The sequence below is a fragment of the Neohortaea acidophila genome (genome assembly GCF_010093505.1).
Source record: "Neohortaea acidophila strain CBS 113389 unplaced genomic scaffold BDY17scaffold_10, whole genome shotgun sequence".
Taxonomy (NCBI): Eukaryota; Fungi; Ascomycota; class Dothideomycetes; order Mycosphaerellales; family Teratosphaeriaceae; genus Neohortaea; species Neohortaea acidophila.
Window position 1 is genome coordinate 387724 of NW_022985519.1, and position 21893 is coordinate 409616.

Below are 21893 nucleotides of genomic sequence, written 5' to 3' on the forward strand. Positions count from 1 at the left end.
GCGAGATAGATGAGTCCGGCGACGCGGATCACTCTGTGCTGGTACGTTCACCTTGACGGACGGAGAGGAGACATTCGCTAACCGACTCTGTAGGACTGGTATCCCCTCCTGCGCAACCTGAACCCCCGATGCGCCAACCCAGACTGCGACCTCACTCTCCCCACCGAAGACAGCATCGACGAGGCAGCTTTCAGAGCAATGCTCTCAGCCGGCACCCTTCCGGCCCGGATCGGACACGCAAAATTTCGTTCAGGGCTGCTGGGAAGCGACCGCAAGGCCGCTTACCCGTGCCTGTTCGACTTGCTGAAGTTCGTGAAGCCGAGCCCGTCGCTCGTCCTTCTGATCTCGTGGTACTCGCGGCTGTATCACAGCACGACGTGCGAGCCCGTCGGCGGAAGGCGGGCAATCAGGGCGGTTTAGATGGCGGGATGAGCGTGCGGACACGCGGCAAAGGGGCAGGGAGGGCTTGGATTTGGGGGGTTTTGGAGATGAGCTGGGGGTGGCGGTTCGGCGGTGTTTCAGTAGGTGCTAGCAAGTAGAGAAAGCCTTCTTAGATGGTATCAAACTCCTTGAGGAGCCTGAACTTCCCTTGAGACTGTCCTCATAACCTGACTACGCTGGAATTTGCAGCTGTGCGAATACCAGCTGTTGTTGGCGGTTTGGCAGGATTTCGGGAGTTACGCGGGGTTGGAAGGGGGTATGGGAGATGCTGGGCCGCTCAAAGGCGCCGGTGGCTTCCTTGGGGATGCTCCTCATGGCCAGCGTACGCTTGGGTTTAGGGGCCTACGGATATGTACTGGTATTGGCGAGTTGGCTGCACTCCCGGCGTCTGGGCGGGCTGTTATTGGCATAGTAGTTCTGCGAAGGGGTTCTCGCTCAAAGATCAAAGAGAGATGTGGCGCATGAGATAGTGAAGTCATTATGCTGTTCTTGGTGCATATAATGCCGGCGGAGGTGTCATGCTGATTGTCGCCATGCTTTTGCATTGTGTGTGTGTAGGTCGGAGATGGCAAAGATTGCCCCGCGCCTTCCGATTTGTCCAGCCACCTCACTCCACTTCATTGTTCGCGCACGTCACCAAGGCTGCGCATCCCAGCCACCTCACGAGGTGAACTAGCAAACTCGAGTGAGTTTTCTCCTCTCTCTCGATAGCTCGCTCCACGGAGAATTACGCAACGATGGAACGCGACGCCTCCCGCCCGTAGTTAAAGAAATCCCCGACATCCAAAAACCCTCCGAGTCCAATGCGGGAAGCCGCCGCCCTCCTCGCCTTGCCCGCGAGCCTCCTCCTCGCCATCCTCGCAAGCTGCTGCACATCCGCAGCCGAGGTGGCATGGCCGTACAATCTTCCGCGAACCGCCAAATACTACCCCGAGCATGAAGCGTTCGCGAGCAAGGAATGGGCGGCGCAGGAGAAGCTGGCGTGGCGGCGGCCCACTGCAGTGAGGAAGATGAGCGGCGATGAGGGGGAGAAGTTCTTTTTGCAGTACTGGGCTTTTGAAGAGGAGGGTGGGAGTCGGAGGTATGAGGGGAATGCGTCGATGGCGCTTCCGTTGTTGGCGCCGATTGCGCCGCATGGAGATGAGCATCACTTTGGACCGTCCACGTTGAAGCGCGGTCTGCTTGCGCGCGAGTTCAAGTGTCCCACTGGCACGCACTCTTGCAGTTCCATTGGTTCGGACTTGTGCTGCAATACGGGCGAGAGCTGCATTTCGACGAAGAATGGGTACGGCTGTTGTCCGGACGGGGAGACCTGCGGCGACGATATTGGCGCTTGCAAGGATGGATATACCAGTTGCCCGAACAGCTCGAATGGAGGTTGTTGCATTCCTGGCGCCAGCTGCGACGGCACCGGATGTATCGTCTATGGAACTTCAACGGTTACGACTACCCTACCCACCGTCACAGTCACGAGTGGATCTTCGGGGAAGACAACGAGTTCAAGCAGCAGCGAGACGACGGACCAGCAACGGACCGTCACCGAGACAATCATCATTAGCGGCAGCGGCTATACCACGACCAAAACGGTGACCGTGGAGACGGGGAGCATCTGCAAATCGGGCTTTCACTCGTGTCCTGCTTCGCTGGGCGGTGGGTGCTGTCGAAGTGGACAGTCGTGTGGAAGCAATGGCTGTCCAAACTCCGCCACCACGACCACCATCTCCCCAAGTCAGCCGATCCGTCCGACCAGTGTGTCGGCATCGACTTCTTCGACAAGCACTACGACGACTACGTACTCGAACTGTCCATCTCAGTACTACCAATGCTCGGCGCACTTCATTGGCGGATGCTGTCAGATTGGAAGGAACTGCGATACAACGAGCTGTCCGCCAGCGACTCCATCGACCATTACGATGACTTCTGGCGCGACCATTATTCAAAGCGCGCCAACGAGCGTTCGAGGGCAGTGCATGGGCGGGTGGTCTTCTTGCCCCGCTGCCGAGTCTGGTGGCTGCTGCCCGAGTGGGTACAACTGTGGCACCGCGAGCTGCTCGGAGTCGAGGAATGGACTCATTGTGGCCACGGGGAAGTCGTATGGGAGTGGTGGTACAGACGTCAGGTTGGTTTGGAGCATGATGGTGGGGTCAATGGCTGCCGTGGTTGGGTTGCTATGGCTGTAGATGTAGACTGACGACCTTCGATACCCACTGCATATAGAGTGAATGTGAATACGACTTTCATGACTTGACACTGTATGATTGCATCGTCATTTCACATGCCGATCCTCAAACGCGGCGCGCGGGCAGGTTGACGCGGGTGGACCCCTCGAACTTTTGGCGGGGCAGCAACTCTATCCTCGACCTGGACGTTCAACCTAGCTTCAACCACCCACCACACCACACCGCCCACTCGTTCAGCATACCATTGGGTAATGCTAACCGTTTCCCGCAGTGAATCACAACACACAGTATTCCACGCCGTCCTTGAGACGTGCTGTCCCACCTCGCACGCCCAACATTCCCTGAAGCCGGCGTTTGCATTGAAGCCCACTGCCGACTCGGTCACCACGAAGAAGAAGAGCAGTGAGCAGGACAAAAGCACCGCAAGATTCATGGAGCTCCCTCACAAGCCACTCCTCCCTACCCTCGCGTGAACACACCTCTCACCATGCCGTCGTCCGACGACAAGAACGACTCGAACGATGCGAAGAGCGAGAAGCCCCAACCCTCCCCCGCAGACACCATCTTCTTCTTCCAACCCAGTCACAAAGTCAAGCGCTTTGCCAAAAAGTACCGCACCGAAATCGCCGCCTCCACCTCCTCCGTCCTGTCGACCTTCTTCGCCTTTCCCCTCGACTTCACCAAATCCCGCATGCAAAGCTACGAGACGGGCTTCCTGCATACGGTCAAGGATGCGTACAGAGCCGAGGGACTGCGTGCGTTCTGGCGCGGCGTCACCCCACCCGTCATCAGCGTCACGCTCGTTCGCACCATCAGCTTCAGTGTATACCAGCGGGCCAAGTATGCCTACGATCGCACAATCACCAACATGACGGGGCAGAGTCCGTTGGTGCTGGCGAATGCGCCGGGGAGCTATCCGTCGCTCTTGACGATTTCGTGCTTTGGTGCGGCCGGGGCTACGGCCGGGGCAGTCATCACCACTCTCTCATGTCCCTTTGAATTGACGAAGCTCAACGAGCAGTTGGCGGGGAAGGAGGCGCGAAACAGTCTCGGGTCGGGCAAGTCTTCCACATTACGTGCAGGCTCGTGGGCTACGGCCAAGCGTCTGGTCAAGGATCGCGGATTCTCAGGACTCTACTCCGGCTATCGCTTACATCTCCTGCGCGACACCATCGGCACATCGATCTACTTCATGACGTACGAAAGCACGAAGCAGCTCATGTCGAATGCGCGCGGCAGGAGTCCGACCAGTCCCTACGCCGTCGTGGTGGCGGGAGGCATGTGTGGTATAGTGAGCTGGGCATGCGTGAGTGGATGACTTCTTCCGCAGCTTCCAAGCCTTGACTTGACTGACTTTTGCCAGATCTACCCCATCGACGTGGCGAAGACGCTGTATCAGAAGTCCTTGCTTTCGGCGGGGTCGGGAGTGGCCAAGCGGCCGAGGATTAACTTCTTCGGCCCCGGGTCGTATCGTGGTATGTTCATATGTGTCGACGGTCTTGAAGCCCATCTGACTGACCGTCCGCAGGGCTGTTTGTTTCGGTGTTACGGTCATGCATTATCAACGCGGTGTTTTTCAGCAACTTCGAGTTTCTTAAGAAGCGGATCAACGCGTTGGAGGGATGAGGGTTACATTTGATAGCGACAGGCCTACTTTGGGGTTGGGGACAGGCGCTGGTGATTGAATGAGGGATGGAGTTTTCAGGATGGCGTGTTGATAGCACGTGCCACCGGATCACGGATGGCTGGATTCATGAGCTTTCACGCATGGTGCATGGCAGGGAAGCCAAGATCAGGAGCATAGCAAGCACTGGGCGGGGACACGTGAGATACGAATGAAATGCGATGAAAGCAAGAAAGCCTTTGATTGATTGATTGTTCCCCCGCCTGTTCGTCTTCTCGTGGCATGTGGAGGCGATGGCGCGGGGCTGGCCATTCACAGCGAACAGGGATTCCGCATTGCCATGACAACCGTCCAGCCGCGCCAAGTGTTTGCGCCCGCGGCCGCCATCCACCCATTCCCAGCCCTTCACCACCCCCCACATCCACACCATCCCGGCTACTCCGTCCCTACTATCTGCACAACGGGTTTGTCGGTGGTTGCGCAATGCATCTAGCCAGGCAGTGCTAGGGCTTCCCTCCGGGCTGCATCCCCGCCCGCCTTTGTTGACGGGAGATTTGGCTTTGCTGGGCCTCGTGTCTCCGACCACCCTACTTTCTCCACAGCGACACTCTATTGTATTCCACTCCCCCTCCCCCTCATTCAGGATCCCCCACTGTGTGTTGTCTATTCTTTTTGGAAGGTGGACTTGCACTGGCGCACGGAGAAGCCTGCTCACGACACGACATGCTGTGATCACCCACGCCCCTCCGCTCTCTCCCGCCGGCGCACAGTATCCTTATGAAGGAGCGACGACTCTCCTTGAGCCTGCTGGCTCTGGCTCCCGCCGCCGCATACGCCCAAACCCTCCCCTACAATCCCACCCGACTCTTCTTCCCCAAAAACTCCACCTACGTCTACGTCGTCGGACCCTCATCTAATGCCGCTGGACTGTCGGCGCTCAACCTCGCCGCTTCCTTTGACTCGACATCACCGCACCTCTCCACCATCACTCAGACCTTGCCCTTGCTTCAAAATGGCGACGACAGCATCCCTTACACCCCGACCATGGACCCGAGTGGCAACATCACGGTGATTGGAGGCAAGTGCGACGCCGGCCCGAAAGATACAAACATTTGGCAGTTTCAGCCCAATCTGGGCAGCTCGAGTGCGCAGGGCACCTGGACGCAGTACAAGACGGTGTATCAAGTGGCGGGCAATAGCGCGGACTACGCTTCTCCCGGCTACCTGGGAAACAGCATCACATACTCTACCATCATCAATGGCACGGATGCGGACTCGAGCATCTACCTCTTCGGAGGCATGTGTCCGTTCGACAATTCGACGGCGGACACTTGGGTTTCGAGGGCGGATTACTCCGACGCCCTCCTGACCATCTCCCCCGGCGCCTCCAATTACGATCTAGGAGAAATCGCCAGCCGCGAGTCGCCGATCAGTCAGGCTGGCTTCTCCATTACGCCTCTCCCCGCCGCCTACAGCGTAAACTCGGCCGGCGTCGCGCAGACTCAACAGCAGAACTTTGTGCTCCTCGGCGGCAACACCCAATCGGCCTTTATCAACATGTCCCAGGTCGCGCTCTTCTCCCTCCCACAGCAGACCTGGTCGTTCATCGAAGTCTCGCAGCCGGCGAGTGGAGGAAAGGCGGACTTGGCTGTCAAGCGCTCCGTCCAACAAGTCACGCCGCGATCCGGTCACACAGCCATCTACTCGGAAAGCACCAACAGCATCATCCTCCTCGGCGGCTGGGTGGGGAATGTCAACACGCCCGCTCAGCCTCAGCTTGCGATTCTCGAACTTGGCGCAGGATATGGCGGGACTGGAGACTGGAGGTGGACGATCCCTGACCAATCGAGTTTCGCTGCCGCAGGTATTTACGGTCACGGAGCGACGATGCTCCCCGGCGGAGTCATGTTGGTGCTTGGGGGTTATGAAATCACTACGACTTCTTCGAAATGGAGAAAAAGGGGGACCGAGGCGGCCAACACCCGGGCGTATCTTTACAACACCACGTCAGGCGCGTTCTTAACATCTTGGGACCCGCCCGCAAGCCTGACACAGCTGGGTCGCAACGGAGGCGGCGCATTAAGCAATACTTCTCAGAAGGTCGGGCTAGGAACTGGACTAGGCGTTGGTGCAGCTCTACTGGTGACGGTCGTCGTCTTCTACCTCTGGTACGGCAAGCGACTCGAAAGGCAGCGCGAGCAGCGCCAACGCACCCTCCTGGCTTACTCCTCCGACGGCTCGGCTCTTGAGCACACCGACCCGTCTTTCTTGTACGGCGGAGTGGAGGGCAGGACTTCTGACGAGGTCGGCGCAGATAGACTGTGGTCGAATCGGGAAATGACTCAGTCCAACTATCCCCGCCTGCCGCCGTTGCAGCATTCTACCGGCGCGTTCGTCAATGTACCCAGTCCTACGCGCGGGTTGAGAAAAGGATCTGGGTCGAGGAATTATCAGTATCATGCACCGCCGCAATTCGACGACAAGGGTTTGGTCCGCGGCACTGGCGCCATTCACCCCATAGCAGAAGACGAAAACGAGGACGATCAGAGGTATATGAGCGGTGCCATTGGCGGCGGTGATCCGGAAAGGACGCTCTGGGAGATCGAGCAGGTGTTGGCGGGCGGCGATCCATTCAGAGACAACCAGCCAGAGACGGGCGACACCGTCCGACGTGTCCCCACAAATGCCAGCCGTATACCATCTTCCCCCAGCCGGCCTGGCTCGCGAGGCTTGAATGCGACCAATTGGATCGCCGAAGAGGAGGAGGACGGCATGGAAGAGGATGGCGTGGGCTTTACAACATCCCACGGCGACGACCGCACCTCTTCCACCCTGAGTGAGGGCTCCATCATCTCGGCCTACCGCATCCCACGGAAGCCGGTAGGATCCCAACGACCGCAAGGCGGCACACCGCATGGCTCGCCCACGCGCGAACGAAGCAGCACCACGCCCAACCGCAGCGGCTCCAAAATGTCCTACTTCAAAACGCGCACCCGCTCCTCCACCAATGGCTCCCTCCCCCTCAGCCCAGGCGAAGACGACGCCTCCTTCATTACCGTCAAATCGAACTTCTACCCCGCCGGCCACGCCGAAAACGACGCCCTGCTCTCCGGCCCAGGAGGCGGCGCAGGCACCTCCTTCCTAGGCCTCGACGGCCCCTACCAGCGCGCCATCGCCGCCCAACCCCTCATCCGCACCCGGCACCCCATCCCCGCTCCCCGCCGCCGCCCAGGACTTCTAGGCTCCCTCCGCCGCGCGCTCAACGTCGTCTCCCTCTCCGATCGCTCCTTCTCCCTCACCTCCGGCACCTACGACGAAGGCATGCGCAGCACCTCCTCCTCGCCCACCAAACACCACCCTTCTTCCACCCGCGGGGGCGCCGCCGGTCCCCGCCGCGCAGTCTCCGACGGCGGGACTCTCCTGCGCTCCAAGCGCGGCCAGCAAGACTGGGATGAGAAGGAGTGGCCTCCGTACCGCGACGACCCGGCCGCAGCAGATTGGGGCGAGCCGGCGCCGCCTGCACGCAGCTCGGCGGAAATCCGCCAATTGGCAGAGGAGGACTGGGACGTCGAGGGCGCGGCCAAGAGCCGCGATTTCCAGGTCATGTTTAGTGTGCCCAAGGCGCGGCTGCGCGTTGTGAATGACGATATGGATCGCGCAAGTCTAAGGAGTGCGAGCGATGGCGCGATTAGTCGGAGTGGGAGTTTGAGGGCGAGGGATTTTGGAACCGGCGGATTGGGCTTGTTGAGGAAGGGGAGTGTGCGCTTGCCATCTACTGAGGAGGAGGAGGGGGATGGGAGGGAGAAGATGTGATGAGCGAGAGATGGAGGCTTGATGTTGTTCATGCTTGTCGATTTGGGCGGAGAGATTTATTGTATGTATGGGAGGCAGAATTGTGGTTTTTGGTTGGAGAGCTACCCGTCGCGTCCTTCCAATAGCGCAGCGAATGGTGTTTGGAGGGTGAAAAGGGTTTTGCTTCAATGTGATTGTTGATAGCTGTGCTTTGTTTCCATCTGATGAATCGCTTTTGAATGATTATAATCACGTGTCCTTCGTTCGTCATTTCATTTCGTTAGATCTGTCCATGTCGTAACCTTTCCATTTCCCAGTCGCTTTCCGCGTGTCGGTCTCTCCTCTACTGGCATCCCATTCGTACCAAGCAACTCGATTGGTCCACGGTCTCGCCCATGCTCCAGCTGTAGTTGTAAGAACGGTCGCAGAAAGCCGTACTGTGATAGCCATTCGCTTCCTTGCATCTGACGTCGACGACGACGACTCGTCTCGCTCATCCCTGCACAGCTGCCGCAGAGTCCCTTCGCCGGCCAGCGGCGTAACATGAGAGACATCTCGCGAGTAGTGCCCTTCAGTCCACCGGCACAGCAGCACTCGCCTCCCCATTGGCTTCGTCCGCAGGCTTCGTCGACGCGACTTCCTCATTCGACAAGTGCGCCGCATTGCCCTCCTCTTGAAAAGCCTCAGGCACGGCGTCGGGAAGATTATCCGCGCCATTCACCACATGCCGATCATCATGTCGACCGTGATGATGAGAGGCCGACGGCTGCCCATGCTCATGCTCCTCGTCATCCTTGGGCGCGCGCGGCCCAATCATCCAATCCTCCATCGCCAACCACCCACTCCACGCCTTCTCGGCCGCAGTCAATTCATCCACCTGCGCCTCGCATAGGGGCTTCATGAACGGCACGCTCTCGTCGCCTCCAGTCCCGCTGCCATTGTCGTAGCCCCTCTTGCACCCCCAGCCTTGGTGCTTGGCGGCGAAGAGGTAGTTTCTGCGCTCGCAGTCGAGATGCGGCAGGATGCCGCGCTTGTAGTCGTCGCCGAATAGACCATGCAGGATGGCGGGCTTGTCGAAGCCGGTGACGACGAGGCGTTTGACGTACGGAATGAGCGAGACGAAAGTGGAGGGTGGAGGAGCGCCTTGGTCGGGTGTAGGGCGGGGACGGTTGTTGGGTGGGCTTGTGCCTGGGCGGGGGAAGGTGAAGGGGTAGGCCAACCCGGCGGAAGAGTCAATGGGATTGCTGAAGTATTGGAAGGGGAGCCGGATGTTGATGAGGGCGCAGAGCGCTTGGGTGGCGTGTTCGTGTTGCGCGTGGTCGAGGAAGAAGCGCTGGCAGGATTGGTAGGCGGGGTGCCAGTCGAGGATGTCGAAGGTGGGGTCGCTGGTGAGGGGTGGAGGTGGGGAGAGCTCCATGTCGTCGTAGGCGGGCATTCTGGGTGGTAAATGGCGGGAAGTAGAAGAGGAGGAGGGAGTAGCTATGGGGCGGTGGATGTGGGGGTAAGAGGAAGAGGAGGAGGAGACGGCTGGGCGGGGTTCAAACGAGGCGGAGTGATAGCGGTTGTAATGGTCATATTGGATCACGCGCTTTTTGGCGGCGGAAAAGGAGTGCTGGATGGAGTGCATGCTCCTTCCGATTCCCTGAAGCTTACAGGGCATGCAATCGTCATACACTCCGCGGTGCAGTGCAGTGCAGTACGGGGATTGTGGTGAAAGCAGATGAATGCCCACCCTCCACGCGAAGGACACATGGCCGCTCTTTTGAAGGCATCCGGTGCAGAGGCCAATGCAAGGGAATTGCAAATATCACTCATCAAACAATCCTGGCGCTCGTTGTCGCCGACCACTTGGCCGTCCATGACAAATTCCCCAGCTGCATTGCGGTGATCGTTTGCTGCTTCGGGGCCGCCGAGGGCAAGGCTTGCGCCTCCTCTGACTGGCTGCAACCCGATCGCCGCAGATCTGCCGTATTTTATGCAGACAAGCGAGGCGCCTGCACCGGGATGTATTTAAAATCCCCCAAATCCCCCAAATCCCCCGCAATCTCTGGGATCTTGTACGATGCGATGGATGCACGCATGCGGCAACACGTTTGCTCTTCATGGGGGACCAGAAGCATGTCGAGCCGAGTCGCTTTCGTTGTCTAAAGTGCAGATCATTAGTGTTGTACGTCATGTCTCTCTCATACTGTCCCTTCTCCGCCGTGTTTCAAGTAGATGTCTTTCACCGTATCACAATCCAACCCCGTCAACATCATGGCCGAGCAAACCCTGTCCCTGGCCTCGCGTATCACATTGAACAATGGCCTGTCCATGCCGCGCATCCACCTGGGCGTGTACCTGATGTCGGGCAGGGAGGCCAACACCGCCGTCTCCCATGCCCTGGATGCCGGCTACCGCGCCTTTGACTCGGCGCAAATGTACCACAATGAGATGGACGTGGGCGATGCCATTCTCGGCTACCTCTCGTCTCACAAGGACCTGAAGCGAGAAGACATCCATTATACCAGCAAATTGGCCAGTAATAGCGACTACGACACTGCCCGCAAGAGCATCTCGAGGAGTGTCAAGGAGTGCGGGCTGGGGTATATTGACCTGTTCCTGTTACATTCTCCATATGGCGGGAAGCAGAAGCGACTCGAGAGTTGGCGAGCCGTCGAAGATGCCATTCAGGATGGCGAAGTGAGGATTGGCGGTGTTAGTAACTTTGGTATCAAGCACGTTCGTTCACCACCCACCGGTCCCTCCTGAGAGCATTTCGTTGATCCTCAAACCTCAGATCGACGAACTGCTCGCGAGCAGGCCTCGTATAAAGCCCGCCGTCAACCAAATCGAGGTCCACCCCTTCAACACTCGCACCAAAGTCACCGACCACTGTCAAGCAAACGACATTGTGGTCGAAGCCTACGCACCCTTGGCCCGAGCACTGCGCATGAAGCATCCCAAGATCGTCGAGCTCGCCTCCAAGTACCGCTGCAATCCTGGGCAGTTGCTGGTGAGATGGAGTCTGCAGCATGGCTTTGTCCCGCTGCCCAAGAGCGTCAAGAAGGAGCGCATCCAGCAGAATGCCGATGTCGCTGGCTTCAACATTGACGCCGCGGATATGAAGACTATGGATGGTCTGGACGAGTATCTCGTTACTGGTGAGTGAACGTTGTGCGAGGCATTGCTGCGCTGCTGTACTAATGTTTTGTGCCAGATTGGGATCCTCTCGACGCGCCGTAGATGGAAGCAGTGTAGTCCGTATCTACTCGCAAACTGGACCTTCGCATGCTGCTCATGAATATGTAGTTGACTTCAATGTTGCATTTCATACTCGGGCGTGGTTGCTTTCCTGCCTTGTGCCACGACTTTAGTCAACGCGATGAGACTCCGTGTCAAATGTCGCGGCGGTCAACATCACTCGTGAACTTCCTTCCCAGCCTGCTATTGCCATTCAGCATTCACCGGCTTTCCGTTGAAGATACACTCGCCAAATAGAACGATACTCGGAGGAGGGTCTCATACCTGAGACCATACGCCCGTCCAGTCGTGCGGCGCCCGCTATGGGCCCGAGTTTTCTAGCCGACAAGCACCCTCTACGCCTTTAACGTCCACTCAACACACCATCCCAACATGCCTTGGGTCAATGAAGCGACCGCCGACAGCCCAGGGTCACGAACTTTCCACGCCGTCCTCAAAAATGCCCTCCTTAGACGCGTTCCAGCAGACCAGTTAACGGTACCCTTGCGAACGCTTCATTCGCAGTATCCACTGTCACCCGATGAAATCGCAGGACTTCTCCTCGGCTTTCGTGCTCATAACACCGCCACAGACGACCCTTTATTATTCACCTATGCTGATACACTGCTACAAGACCGACTCATAACCGCCGAAAGCTTACTATCAGCCCTCTTAAACACTTCACGCTTCGCTAAATGGAAGGATGGTGTCAAGTCAGACGACCCGCCGTCCACGGGCATGCCGACGTGCGAGGAACGCATGTTCAACATGCTCACGCAAAAATACTTGGCCGGCGTCTTGCCCATCGAGCCGCGCAATTTCCATCCCCTCCTCTGGGCTTTCACCCGCTGGCTGCATGCCGTGAAAGAATATGAATTGGCCAGACAGCTACGAGACGCAGCGCTTCAACCTGCAGACGTCTACACGTTCAACTTGTACGAGGCGTTGGCTTCGCTGGCCATCACTGTCCTCAGTCATCCAGCTCTACGCAAAGTCGACAAGCTACCATGGTGGAAGAAGAGAAGGCCGACGCTCGTCAAGGACGCGCGCGAATTCGACATGCAAGTCCTGCAATGGATTCAATCATCGTTGGCCGGCCGACTGCAAGCTCTGGTAACTCTTCCGCCTTTCCTCGAAACCGACGATAAAGGCATGCCCGTCTTTTCGGACTCGCAAATTCTGGGTTCCATCCAGGATTTACAGACGGTGAATTCGCGAGCAGGACTCTACATCTGGCTAAGCGCTTGTCTCTTTTCGCGCCCATTTACCGACGATGCGAACATGCTGGGATATCTGCAGACTCGCTTTTCAGGCGACATTCACACTCTCATCGGGCAGTTGCTCCTGGCGAGCTTCGATCTTCTCACGAATCATCTGCGCCAAAAGGAGACCGAGTCGAGCATACGTGTGGTACGGTCTTTCATCTGCAACAAGCTCCCGGCTCTGCTAGCAATCATTGCAGGAAGCATGACGCATGGTGTCCCCGTTGAAGCCGCTGTCCGAGACGCCTTCCCTTCCATCACGATAGACGTCCTTCCTCCAATCACTGCCGGTGCCACGGAAATCAGAGAGAAGCTCAAAACCACAAGGCTTGAATTCCTACAAGCCTGCATGCTGCATGGCATCATGTCGGAAGGTGCTGTGCTTGCAATCATCCGTGAGCCTCTTCCGCCTTCGAAAGCCACAAGATACAGCAAAAGCGGGCTGCTGGCCAAGTTTTCCAACAACACAGGAGCAGTAGATGGTCTGATCAACGAGCTGCAAGGCATGCAAGGAAATGCAGATGCAATTGCCGGGTTCGTGATCGATACCATCGGCAACCTCTGCATCAACAGAGACACCATTTCCCTCAAGATGCTGTGCAACATTTTGACTCGCAGAATTGCGGCGGTCGACATTATCCTCCAATACACCTCTCCCATCCAGCTCCTCTCCCCGCTATGCAATCAACTAGACACGTGGAACCATGACCAGGACCAGATGGAGTTTACGCCCTCCTACGAGGAATTTTCCTCAATTCTTCTCTTCGTTCTGGCGGTGGTGCATCGATATGATCTTACCACCGCAGATCTCGGCCTCACAAACGAGGATGCGTTTGTCTCGAAACTGCTCGGTGACAATGCCACGAGCTTCTCGCCCAACGACCTCTCCGACGAGCAGAGCGCACAGCTTGGCAAATGGATCGAAGGACTCTACACCACCGACGAACATGGGGAAACTGGGGGGATAGGTGACGAGGTGATGCGACCTTGTCCGCCGCAAGCCTTCTTCCCTCTCGTCCCGACACTCTTCGAACAAAGTGTCATCGCACGAAGATCGGGTGTGCTGTCAGTAAAGGCCTTTAAGGGAGGGTTAGAGCTGCTTGTCGAGCCATTCTTGCTTCCGTCGCTCGTACCTGGGTTAAGGTGGTTGGTCAAGCATTCGTGGGAAGATCATGAGGATGCAGATGTGCTTTTGCAATTACTGGAGAAGCTGATCAAGCCGTCGAGTTCGTCGCCAGAGACGAAGGCGATGCACCATGCGATTCTCGGCATCGTCGCTGATCCGTTGTACTCTGCATTACAAACCCTACAGCAAAGAAAGCCGGAAAAGAAGGAGACCGATAGCCTCCTGGAGACACTACGACCATTCCTGAACCAATCGCGCATCTTGAAAGCCAACCGAGATGAATTGGACGTGTGGACAGAACCTCCGCATGGGGGCATTGCGAGATGCTTACAGAATACCATCCGAGAGCTTGTCACCTGGGTCACAACTACAGGACCGAACCCTCCACCGAAATACACCCACAAGCTCTTTGTCACGGCGTGCGAGATGGTGGGGCCTGGCGCGACCTTAGACGCCATCGTTGCCGAACTCACGCATCAGACCAAGGAGAACAACGGAGCCTTTGCAATGGACATTTGCGCAGCGATGATATGTGCTCCAACGCGAGAATCGCTAGCAATGCTCACTCAGCTCCCCACACCTTCCACGCAAGCGATGATGGGCTCTTCGCCAGTGCGAGAAGCATTGCGTCTGAGATGCAGTCGACCACAACAACTCCTGCAAGAGCAGGCTGCAAGCGCCGAAAGTCTTGTGCGCTTGTTTAGAAAAGTCGAAGCACAACTCACCATCACGCACATGCCGCAGATTGGCCTGCCCCTGCCATTGCACAAAGAAGCTGCCGATCAGATCATGGCGGATCTCGGCCTGACAGACGCAAACATGACTGCGCAAGACGCATCCATCACAGTAGCGGGCGGAGACGCCTTTGACAACGCAGACTTGGCAACGGTGCTCGAACAGCCTCTGAGCGACGAAGCGGTGCAGAGTCTGGCGAACATGTCCGCGGACGTCGGCGCGCTTCCATCGACGCAAACACAAGACATTTTCGGCGACTTGGGAATGGACAATTTGGACTCGCTGGCGGCGGAGATGGCGACTGCCGATGGCGGTGGCGCGGGTGGCAGCAACCAGGGCGAGCAGAATGCAGAGGACGACATTTTTGCAGAGCTAGACATGAACAACCTCGACTTTGGCTTCTCGTAGGACGGGGATGCCTATGGCTCGGAGGGCTAACTGCGATGCCTCGGGCCTGCGCTAGAGAGCGGTATCCGAGGCAATAGAGATTTGACGATGTCGGAGCTTTTCCGTCCTGCGCTTTTTCCGAAAGCTCGGGCACTCAGCACCAATGCCTCGCGGGGTAACCTTTGTTGCTGCTAATATTCTAAGCACTGCTTGCGTTTGGAAGAATCTTGAATATATTCGAATACTCAGAAGCACTTGTTCAGATACACCCGTCCAACTCTCAATTCCCCATCCAATCCTCCATCATGGTTTATCTACTCAAAGGACGTAACATCCTCATCACCGGTGGCTCACGGTTCGTCTTACCCCTCCCTCCCATATGAGCAGAAAGAAACGAAGAACTATACTCTTCCTCCCTACCATATGACCCAAACTCACTCCAACCACAGAGGCCTCGGCGCCGAAATCGCGCGCAAGTTCGCCGCCCAAGGCTCCAACATCGCCATCAACTACGCCAACGCCGAAGGGCCAGCCAAAGCGCTCGCCTCAGAGTTGGAATCCGCACACGGCGTCAAAACAGCCGTCATCCAAGGCGACGCAACGGTAATGGACGACTGCGCGCGCTGCGTGAAAGAGACCATCGCCGCCTTCGGCGGACTAGACGGCATCATCGCCAACGCAGGCTGGACGCGCTTCTCCGACTTCGCCGACCTGGACTCGATGAAAGACGACGAGTGGAACAAGTGCTTTGCAGCACAAGTCCTGGGGCCTAAACGCCTGATCCAAACGGCGCTGCCGACGTGGAAGGCGAATGCCGAGGGCGGCTTCATGATTATTACCTCCAGCATTGCCGCGCAGAGTATTGGCGGCAGCAGCATGCCGTACAGCGTGACCAAGTGCGCACAGGTGCACTTTATGAAGTGCGTGGCCAAGACGCAGGGGCCGAAGTTGCGGATTAATGCTGTGCTGCCCGGGCTGCTGCTGACGGATTGGGGGAATAAGTTTGGGGATGAGCGGTTGAGGACGCTGAAGGATGCGGCGGCGTTGAAGAAGGAGGTGAGTTTTATTTAGCCCTGGGATGGTGATGAAGCGCTGCTGACAATGGAACGTAGACTGTGGTTGAGGAGTGCGCGGAGATGTTTGTGGCGATTGCGCAGAACACTTCGATGACCGGCGCGGACGTGACTGTTGGTATGTTGCATCCGAATGATGCCTTACATTTCGTGGATGCCCATGCTAACCTGCAATCAACAGATTCCGGTCTGAACTGTGGAAACATGTAGATGTATGGGAGGAGAGTGACGCGCTGTGCTTTTGATACAGTAGTCTACATCCAACACATCACACCTTCCTCATCTCCGCTCCTCGTCCAACCGCCTCCCTCGCTTCTCTCAACTCCCGTTTCGTAACCCCAACAGCATCGGCGTACTCCCCAAAGGCCAGGAGAATGCCTTCAAGTCCCGCTTTCAACACAAGCACCACCTCGTCCACGTCCTTCACTCTTCGATCCCGCTGCCGAAACTCCACGTCCGTCCAATGCGGCGCCACTCCAGCCACGAAAGTCGACACGGCGGTGATGGCGGCGGTGTACGTGCGCAGTACAATTGGAATACTGCGAGCGACTTGGCCGTAGTCATCCTCTTTCAGACTGTTGACGCAGAGGGCGCTGAGCGCGCGAGAAGCGTGCACAATATTGGCGCGGTTGCCATGCGGTGCGGTCCCCAAAACCACCAGACTGACTTTGCGGTCAAAGGTTTTCCGGAAAGGCTCGCCAACCGGACTCTGTAAGACTCGGGTGATGGTGCTGTTGGCTTCGCTTGCGAGATTCTGTCGAGTGAGCTGTTGCTGCTCGCTTTTGGAGAGGAGGCGGTCGGCGCCCCACTCGATTGCTTTGCGTGCGCGGGCTTGCACTACGTGCGTCGTATCGGGACTCTGGCCAATCGATTTGGCTGCATTGCCGATGTGCTGCGCAAAGTCTGCCTTGGCCGGCTTCTGAAGCACGTTTCCATTCTCCACTACACCCCGGTTGGCAATCTTTGGCAGGCCGCGTGGCTCTTCTCGTGCTGTGCTGGTGCCTTCGTGTTGCGCCGCTGATGCTGCAGATGGTGCTTGCGCTTTGTCGATTCGTGCCTGTATCGTGTCCAGCTCGCCGAGACAGTACTTGGAAATCTGTGCCCATGTACTGCCCTCTTTTCGATCTACATCAGTGTAGATGGTCTTTCTTCTGGCCTCGAACTTCTCGCAGATTACACACAGCTCCCAAAATGCGAAAGCCTTTGTAACTTCCTTTTTACTTTTGAGCCCATTCAGCAAGCTGCCGTTCGGATCTCGACTCCTCGTCGATATGTTGCCCTGCGCGTCTTTCATTTCCGTCGTCAGAGGCTGCTCCCTCCTCAATGGCGGTTGAATCACAAAGATTGTAAAGACGGCGTTGGAAATGTTCCACAGGGTAATCAAAAGAATCGAGGATGCGAAGGTGTGGATGGACAGCGACCCCTGGTGTTTGGGGCCCGGAGGCGACGAGTCCGAAGATAGCCCGGAGAAGAAGAGACCGGCGAAGACGGAGAACCAAGGCCATATGCTCTTGCGGATGAAGAGCCAGTAGATAGGGACCGCCACGACCAAGCCACAGAGGAGCTGAAAGGTGTGGATGAGGATTCTGGGCATGCGCTCCCGAAGCTCTTGAAGAGGCTCAGGGAGTTTCGATGCTGCCTTCTTCGTCCAGTCTTCGTCCTTCTGGGGAATTGACAGGCCATCCTCATCCCTCAGGAGATGCGCGCTTGTTTGCAAGAGAGCCAGCCACAACCACACAAAGCGGAGAAAGAGCGGGCTCTCGTTCAGGATGGGCCATTCCCACACGTCTTCCTCGAACTTCCTCCCGCGGTCCACCCATTCGAGGTGAGCATCCGGTCCCTGACTCCACAGATAGACCTCGCCAAAGAACCACGCGCTCCACATGAACCATGCCAGGGTGTGCGCGCTCTTCCAGCTTGTGATAGTCTGCCACACGGTATCGATCTTGCTTCCCGTGGTCACAGGGCCAATGTGCATATTCGAGACGCGCACGATGAAGACTGCGAGGCATGGTAGGAAGAGCAGCAGTGCACGGATACCGGTGAGGGAGAAGGGATTCCATATCCAGAGGAGACTTGGTCGGCGGATGAGGATGGAGGTGAGGTAACAAGCGGCAAGGGTCAGGAGGGCGGCGCGGGTGAAGCGGCGGTGCAGGGCGGGGGTGAGGAAGTCTTTGTACGGGCGTGTGCGCTGCTCTGTCGGTTTGGTCGGAGATGTCGCGGTCGCTGTCGCGGTCGTGCTGGTGGTGGTGTTCAAGCTTGGCCTCGTAGCAAAGACATTGCCTGCTTGGAGGGCAGTGCTCGTCTGAGTGGTCGCCATGGCTTTGCGAGGACGTGATAGGTCAGGGACCTGACGACAACCTACGCGGTCATGTCACTCTCGGGAATCAGGCTGATCAGCGCGAGCTTTTTTGCGAAGCTGTCGCGAAAGGTGTGGCGGATGTGAAGGGCGTTGGAAATGTGAATGTCGAGGTACGAAAGCTTCGCGTTGTCACATGCAAAGCCACCCGTAAACAGGCGGCGGCCTCGCCTCGCGCTGATTGGCTCGGCTGCTCCCGGTGACGGCTCTGGCAGGCATCACTCCATCGTCGTCCAGGTTGCCGCCTCTTACGCCGCAACACTGGAAACAATCCGTGTACAACCAACTGGGTGCAGGAACAGGATCGCGATCGCGGCTGTCGAGTGCCCGCCTACACCGCCACCATGTCGTTCCAAGACAACCCCAACCTCGAAGCTCAACCCACCACCTTCCGCCGCCGTGATGACCCCCAATACGCCGACGATCCCGAGTTCCAGACCTTCACCACCGAACTATCCGACAAACTCTTCACCCTGACCTCCAACATCTCCCGCCTCTCCTCACAACTAGGCCTGCTCGGCACAAAGCGAGAGACGGAGCGGGTGCGCGAACGAGTCCAAGACCTCCTCACCGAGACCGGGAACGAGTTCAAAGAGATTGGCGAGGGCTTGAAGAAGGTGCAGGCCTGGCCCGACTTGGGCCCGAGCCAGAAGTACACGCAGGGCAAGCTGAACCAGGAGTTCAAGGCGTCTCTCACGGAGTTTCAAGGGCTGCAGCGCTCGGCGCTGGAGAAGCAGAGGGCGAGCGCATCGGCGGAACGCGCGGCATTAGAGCAGGACGGTACCGCATCCTCCGCCACAGGACAACAGGAAGGAGGCGAGCGGCAACAACTGTTACAGCAGCAGCAAGCGCGGCTGGCGGACCAGGGCGAGGTGGACTTTCAAGAAACGCTAATCATCGAACGGGAATCGGAAATTAGGAACATTGAGCAGTCGGTGGGCGAGTTGAACGAGCTTTTCCGCGATGTCGCGCATATGGTTCACGACCAGGGTCAGACACTTGACGTGATCGATGCCAACGTCACGCAAACCCGAGACGATACGAGGAATGCGGACCAGCAGCTTCGCACGGCGAGCCGGCATCAAAGAAGCGCGCGCGGCAAGGCATGCTGTTTACTGATCATCTTGGCGATTGTGCTCGTTGTGGTCATTCTGGCGGTCGTGGTGGCTTGATCTTCGTTGACATGCAAAAGCAAGCGTGTGACGGGGTTGATGCAACTTCATGTATAGATTTGCGGGTGTTTGACATCATGTACATATGCTCTTTACGCTACGAACTTCAACGCCTTTAATTGCAACTCACTGTCAGAAGTGAGAAGAAGAAGAAGGCATATCACTCAGCCTTTCTAGCAACGAGATCATTTCTCGCCACCGTTGACAGATGTCGATGACTAAAGTTCTACGGCGACTACTCTAGGCCTGATCTGCTGATGAGTCCGAAATGTGGATGAGCAGGCACCCAAAGAAATTCTTTATAGCCCGACCATTCCTCCCACACCGTAAAGGCATGATCACGAGCGCAAAGCCTTTCAATGCCAGCCCGCCGACAATTCGAGACACCGGCCGGGAATGTGTAACGCCGCTTCCGCTTTGAGCATGGCGGGCAGGGCAGGTTGGCGGGTGGTGGCGAAAAGGGTGCAGGGACGGGTGGCCCAGCCCAAAGGTGCAGCCCCCCACTGCCCTCCTCCCGGCCCAGGGTACGAGCTGGCGAGTACGGGCGATTGGTGGGGCAAGGCTGAGCTGCCTTACCCGCCCAAGCCGCCCTGACGCGAAGTGGAGGCTGCGCATCCCATCCAGTCTACATGACGGTGCATGTGAGTCAATTGCGAAGCTTGGAGTGGAGAGTGCTGCCTGTGATGCTGAAGTAGGGGGAGTAGAGGGTGAGGTATAAATATGTTGTATCGGCCGGTCCTTTGTGCTTGCTGTTGTCCATCTTCAACTCACATCATCCATTCCCGACGTCCTCTCCACTCATCCTTCCTCTTCCACTTCTCTTCGTTCCTCACCAAGCACTCCATATTCACTCCACTCGTCATGGGGGACTATGGAAGAGCCAGTGTGACTGGTGCGAATGTCGACGGATCCCGCCTCGCCTCCAACGGGCGGCAATCCAACGTCTTCTCCCTCTACAAAGATCACTCCTCCGCGCCTCGCAGCAACACCGACTTCATCCTGGCCGAGACCATCCGTGCCATCCACCCCGATTACGATGTCATCACCATTGACCGAGACGACTGCGACCTAATTGGCTATGCGGCGGCCGGACACGCTACCCTCCGCATGATCCGTGACGACGACCAGTTCCATCTTCATCGCGAGTACACCGAGCCCACCAGCCGCCTTGCGGAAGGGCTCGGCAAACTCTGTGACAAGCCCAAATTCGCCCTGTACAACATCACATGGCAAGGGCAGGAATGGCAAGCGTATGCCGTTGAGTGGGTGGAAAACTATCGTGGCACCCAACGATATTGGTACTTCCTCTCGCCCAAAACCTCTGCCACCCCCGTCGACAGTCTATTGCTTGCAGCCTGCAAGTGGAGTTCGGAGCTGCACGACGAAATCTACGTCTTCGATGACGGCGATTGGGAGAAGGACGACAAGCTGTGGCAGGCGGTGCAAAAGTCGGCTTGGGAAGATGTCATCCTCGACCCCGAAATGAAGCAGCTCCTCATCTCCGACGTGCAAAACTTTTTCGATTCCCGCGAGGTGTATGAGGAATACGCTGTGCCGTGGAAGCGGGGGATCATCCTGCACGGCACGCCAGGGTGCGGCAAGACGATCAGCATCAAAGCGCTGATGAACACGCTCGACAAACGCCAGCAACCCGTCGCCAGTCTGTACGTCAAGTCGCTCAAGAGTGGTTGCGGCACGCAGCAATGGAACATCCACCAGATCTTCAGTCAAGCGCGCGTGATGGCGCCGTGTTTGCTGGTGTTCGAGGATCTCGATTCCTTGGTTGTAGACGAAGTGCGGTCTTACTTTCTCAACGAGGTCGATGGCCTGGAGGACAACAACGGCATTCTCATGATTGGCAGCACAAACCATCTGGACAGATTGGATCCAGGCATCAGCAAGAGGCCGAGTCGCTTCGACCGAAAGTACCACTACCGCGTTCCAGGACGCCGTGAAAGGATGTTGTACTGCGAGTACTGGAAGAAGAAGCTCGAGCGCAACAACACTGTCGATTTCGATCCTGCCATTTGCGACGTCGTGGCTCAAATTACGGACGGGTTCAGCTTCGCATATCTGAAGGAGTTGTTTGTGCAGACTCTTCTCGCCATCGTCAACGGTCGTGGGCGGCCAGTGGAAGAAGCGCCAGAAATCACCGACACCACCAAGAAGGTTGGCGAGGAAAAGACCGAAGGCGTTCAGGGTGCGGAAGGGACTGCGCAGTCGGATTTGGTGCCGCCCAAGGTGGAAATCCCGGAGCATCTGAAGTCGAATCCTCTCATGCAGATTTTGGAGAAGCAGTTCCAGAGCTTGTGGAAAGACATGGACAACAGTAAAGATGAAGAAGCCGGGGTGAAGAAAGAGGCGTCCACGGAGGCGAAGGAAAAGGTGGACGAAGGCGATGAGTCGAAGACTGGTGGAGATTCATGACGTTAGATGCGCGATAGCCAGTTGAACCTTAGCGACCCGGCCGTATGCCACTTCTCTTGATGATGGCCGATATGGAATCTGGTCATGAAGAAT

General features: G+C 57.3%; 10 protein-coding genes across 10 annotated transcripts; 8 read left to right on the forward strand and 2 right to left on the reverse strand.

The window, feature by feature from the left end:
* The first annotated feature begins 1024 nt into the window (after positions 1-1024).
* BDY17DRAFT_29998 (uncharacterized protein) lies at positions 1025-2865 on the forward strand. The gene has a single exon (XM_033733987.1). The coding sequence runs from the start codon at positions 1245-1247 to the stop codon at positions 2619-2621; it is 1377 nt and encodes a 458-aa protein (XP_033586574.1). The 5' UTR covers positions 1025-1244; the 3' UTR covers positions 2622-2865.
* Positions 2699-4310, forward strand: BDY17DRAFT_30006 (mitochondrial carrier domain-containing protein). The gene is made up of 3 exons (XM_033733997.1): positions 2699-3927; positions 3985-4096; positions 4150-4310. Exons 1-3 carry the CDS (start codon positions 3109-3111, stop codon positions 4245-4247), a joined length of 1029 nt encoding a protein of 342 aa, XP_033586575.1. The 5' UTR covers positions 2699-3108; the 3' UTR covers positions 4248-4310.
* Positions 4311-5022: 712 nt separating this feature from the next.
* On the forward strand, positions 5023-8058 carry BDY17DRAFT_326993 (uncharacterized protein; the record flags this gene model as incomplete). The annotated part of the gene is made up of 1 exon (XM_033737600.1): positions 5023-8058. One exon carries the CDS (start codon positions 5023-5025, stop codon positions 8056-8058), a length of 3036 nt encoding a protein of 1011 aa, XP_033586576.1.
* Positions 8059-8812: 754 nt separating this feature from the next.
* Positions 8813-9424, reverse strand: BDY17DRAFT_227766 (uncharacterized protein; the record flags this gene model as incomplete). Its single annotated transcript, XM_033730167.1, has 1 exon — positions 8813-9424. A coding segment is annotated over one exon (612 nt), but the record flags the coding sequence as incomplete, so codon positions are not given.
* Positions 9425-10074: 650 nt separating this feature from the next.
* On the forward strand, positions 10075-11358 carry BDY17DRAFT_303057 (alcohol dehydrogenase). Its single transcript, XM_033734509.1, has 3 exons — positions 10075-10758; positions 10817-11180; positions 11237-11358. The coding sequence occupies exons 1-3, from the start codon at positions 10255-10257 to the stop codon at positions 11260-11262; spliced, it is 894 nt and encodes a 297-aa protein (XP_033586578.1). The 5' UTR covers positions 10075-10254; the 3' UTR covers positions 11263-11358.
* Positions 11359-11477: 119 nt separating this feature from the next.
* On the forward strand, positions 11478-14946 carry BDY17DRAFT_303058 (mediator complex subunit Med5-domain-containing protein). The gene has a single exon (XM_033734510.1). The coding sequence runs from the start codon at positions 11653-11655 to the stop codon at positions 14788-14790; it is 3138 nt and encodes a 1045-aa protein (XP_033586579.1). The 5' UTR covers positions 11478-11652; the 3' UTR covers positions 14791-14946.
* Positions 14947-16076, forward strand: BDY17DRAFT_303060 (uncharacterized protein). The gene is made up of 4 exons (XM_033734511.1): positions 14947-15124; positions 15219-15825; positions 15882-15960; positions 16024-16076. The coding sequence occupies exons 1-4, from the start codon at positions 15075-15077 to the stop codon at positions 16050-16052; spliced, it is 765 nt and encodes a 254-aa protein (XP_033586580.1). The 5' UTR covers positions 14947-15074; the 3' UTR covers positions 16053-16076.
* On the reverse strand, positions 16077-18308 carry BDY17DRAFT_303061 (nucleoporin protein Ndc1-Nup). The gene has a single exon (XM_033734512.1). It carries the CDS (start codon positions 18160-18162, stop codon positions 16111-16113), a length of 2052 nt encoding a protein of 683 aa, XP_033586581.1. The 5' UTR covers positions 18163-18308; the 3' UTR covers positions 16077-16110.
* A 154-nt stretch (positions 18309-18462) lies between these two features.
* BDY17DRAFT_303062 (t-SNARE) lies at positions 18463-19615 on the forward strand. Its single transcript, XM_033734513.1, has one exon. The coding sequence runs from the start codon at positions 18546-18548 to the stop codon at positions 19371-19373; it is 828 nt and encodes a 275-aa protein (XP_033586582.1). The 5' UTR covers positions 18463-18545; the 3' UTR covers positions 19374-19615.
* A 619-nt stretch (positions 19616-20234) lies between these two features.
* Positions 20235-21800, forward strand: BDY17DRAFT_327000 (P-loop containing nucleoside triphosphate hydrolase protein; the record flags this gene model as incomplete). Its single annotated transcript, XM_033737601.1, has 1 exon — positions 20235-21800. The coding sequence occupies one exon, from the start codon at positions 20235-20237 to the stop codon at positions 21798-21800; it is 1566 nt and encodes a 521-aa protein (XP_033586583.1).
* Positions 21801-21893: the final 93 nt, after the last annotated feature.

Bases quoted from the DNA above. Each gene is read 5' to 3' on its own strand.
- BDY17DRAFT_303057 (XM_033734509.1), top strand. From the start codon at position 10,255: ATGTCTTTCACCGTATCACAATCCAACCCCGTCAACATCATGGCCGAG. The intron at 10,759-10,816 runs GTTCGTTCACCA...CTCAAACCTCAG, and splicing joins GTAACTTTGGTATCAAGCAC to ATCGACGAACTGCTCGCGAG. The intron at 11,181-11,236 runs GTGAGTGAACGT...GTTTTGTGCCAG, and splicing joins GGACGAGTATCTCGTTACTG to ATTGGGATCCTCTCGACGCG.
- BDY17DRAFT_303058 (XM_033734510.1), top strand. From the start codon at position 11,653: ATGCCTTGGGTCAATGAAGCGACCGCCGACAGCCCAGGGTCACGAACT.
- BDY17DRAFT_303062 (XM_033734513.1), top strand. From the start codon at position 18,546: ATGTCGTTCCAAGACAACCCCAACCTCGAAGCTCAACCCACCACCTTC.
- BDY17DRAFT_29998 (XM_033733987.1), top strand. From the start codon at position 1,245: ATGCGGGAAGCCGCCGCCCTCCTCGCCTTGCCCGCGAGCCTCCTCCTC.
- BDY17DRAFT_30006 (XM_033733997.1), top strand. From the start codon at position 3,109: ATGCCGTCGTCCGACGACAAGAACGACTCGAACGATGCGAAGAGCGAG. The intron at 3,928-3,984 runs GTGAGTGGATGA...GACTTTTGCCAG, and splicing joins GTATAGTGAGCTGGGCATGC to ATCTACCCCATCGACGTGGC. The intron at 4,097-4,149 runs GTATGTTCATAT...GACCGTCCGCAG, and splicing joins CGGCCCCGGGTCGTATCGTG to GGCTGTTTGTTTCGGTGTTA.
- BDY17DRAFT_303061 (XM_033734512.1), bottom strand. From the start codon at position 18,162: ATGGCGACCACTCAGACGAGCACTGCCCTCCAAGCAGGCAATGTCTTT.
- BDY17DRAFT_303060 (XM_033734511.1), top strand. From the start codon at position 15,075: ATGGTTTATCTACTCAAAGGACGTAACATCCTCATCACCGGTGGCTCA. The intron at 15,125-15,218 runs GTTCGTCTTACC...CTCCAACCACAG, and splicing joins CTCATCACCGGTGGCTCACG to AGGCCTCGGCGCCGAAATCG. The intron at 15,961-16,023 runs GTATGTTGCATC...TGCAATCAACAG, and splicing joins CGGCGCGGACGTGACTGTTG to ATTCCGGTCTGAACTGTGGA.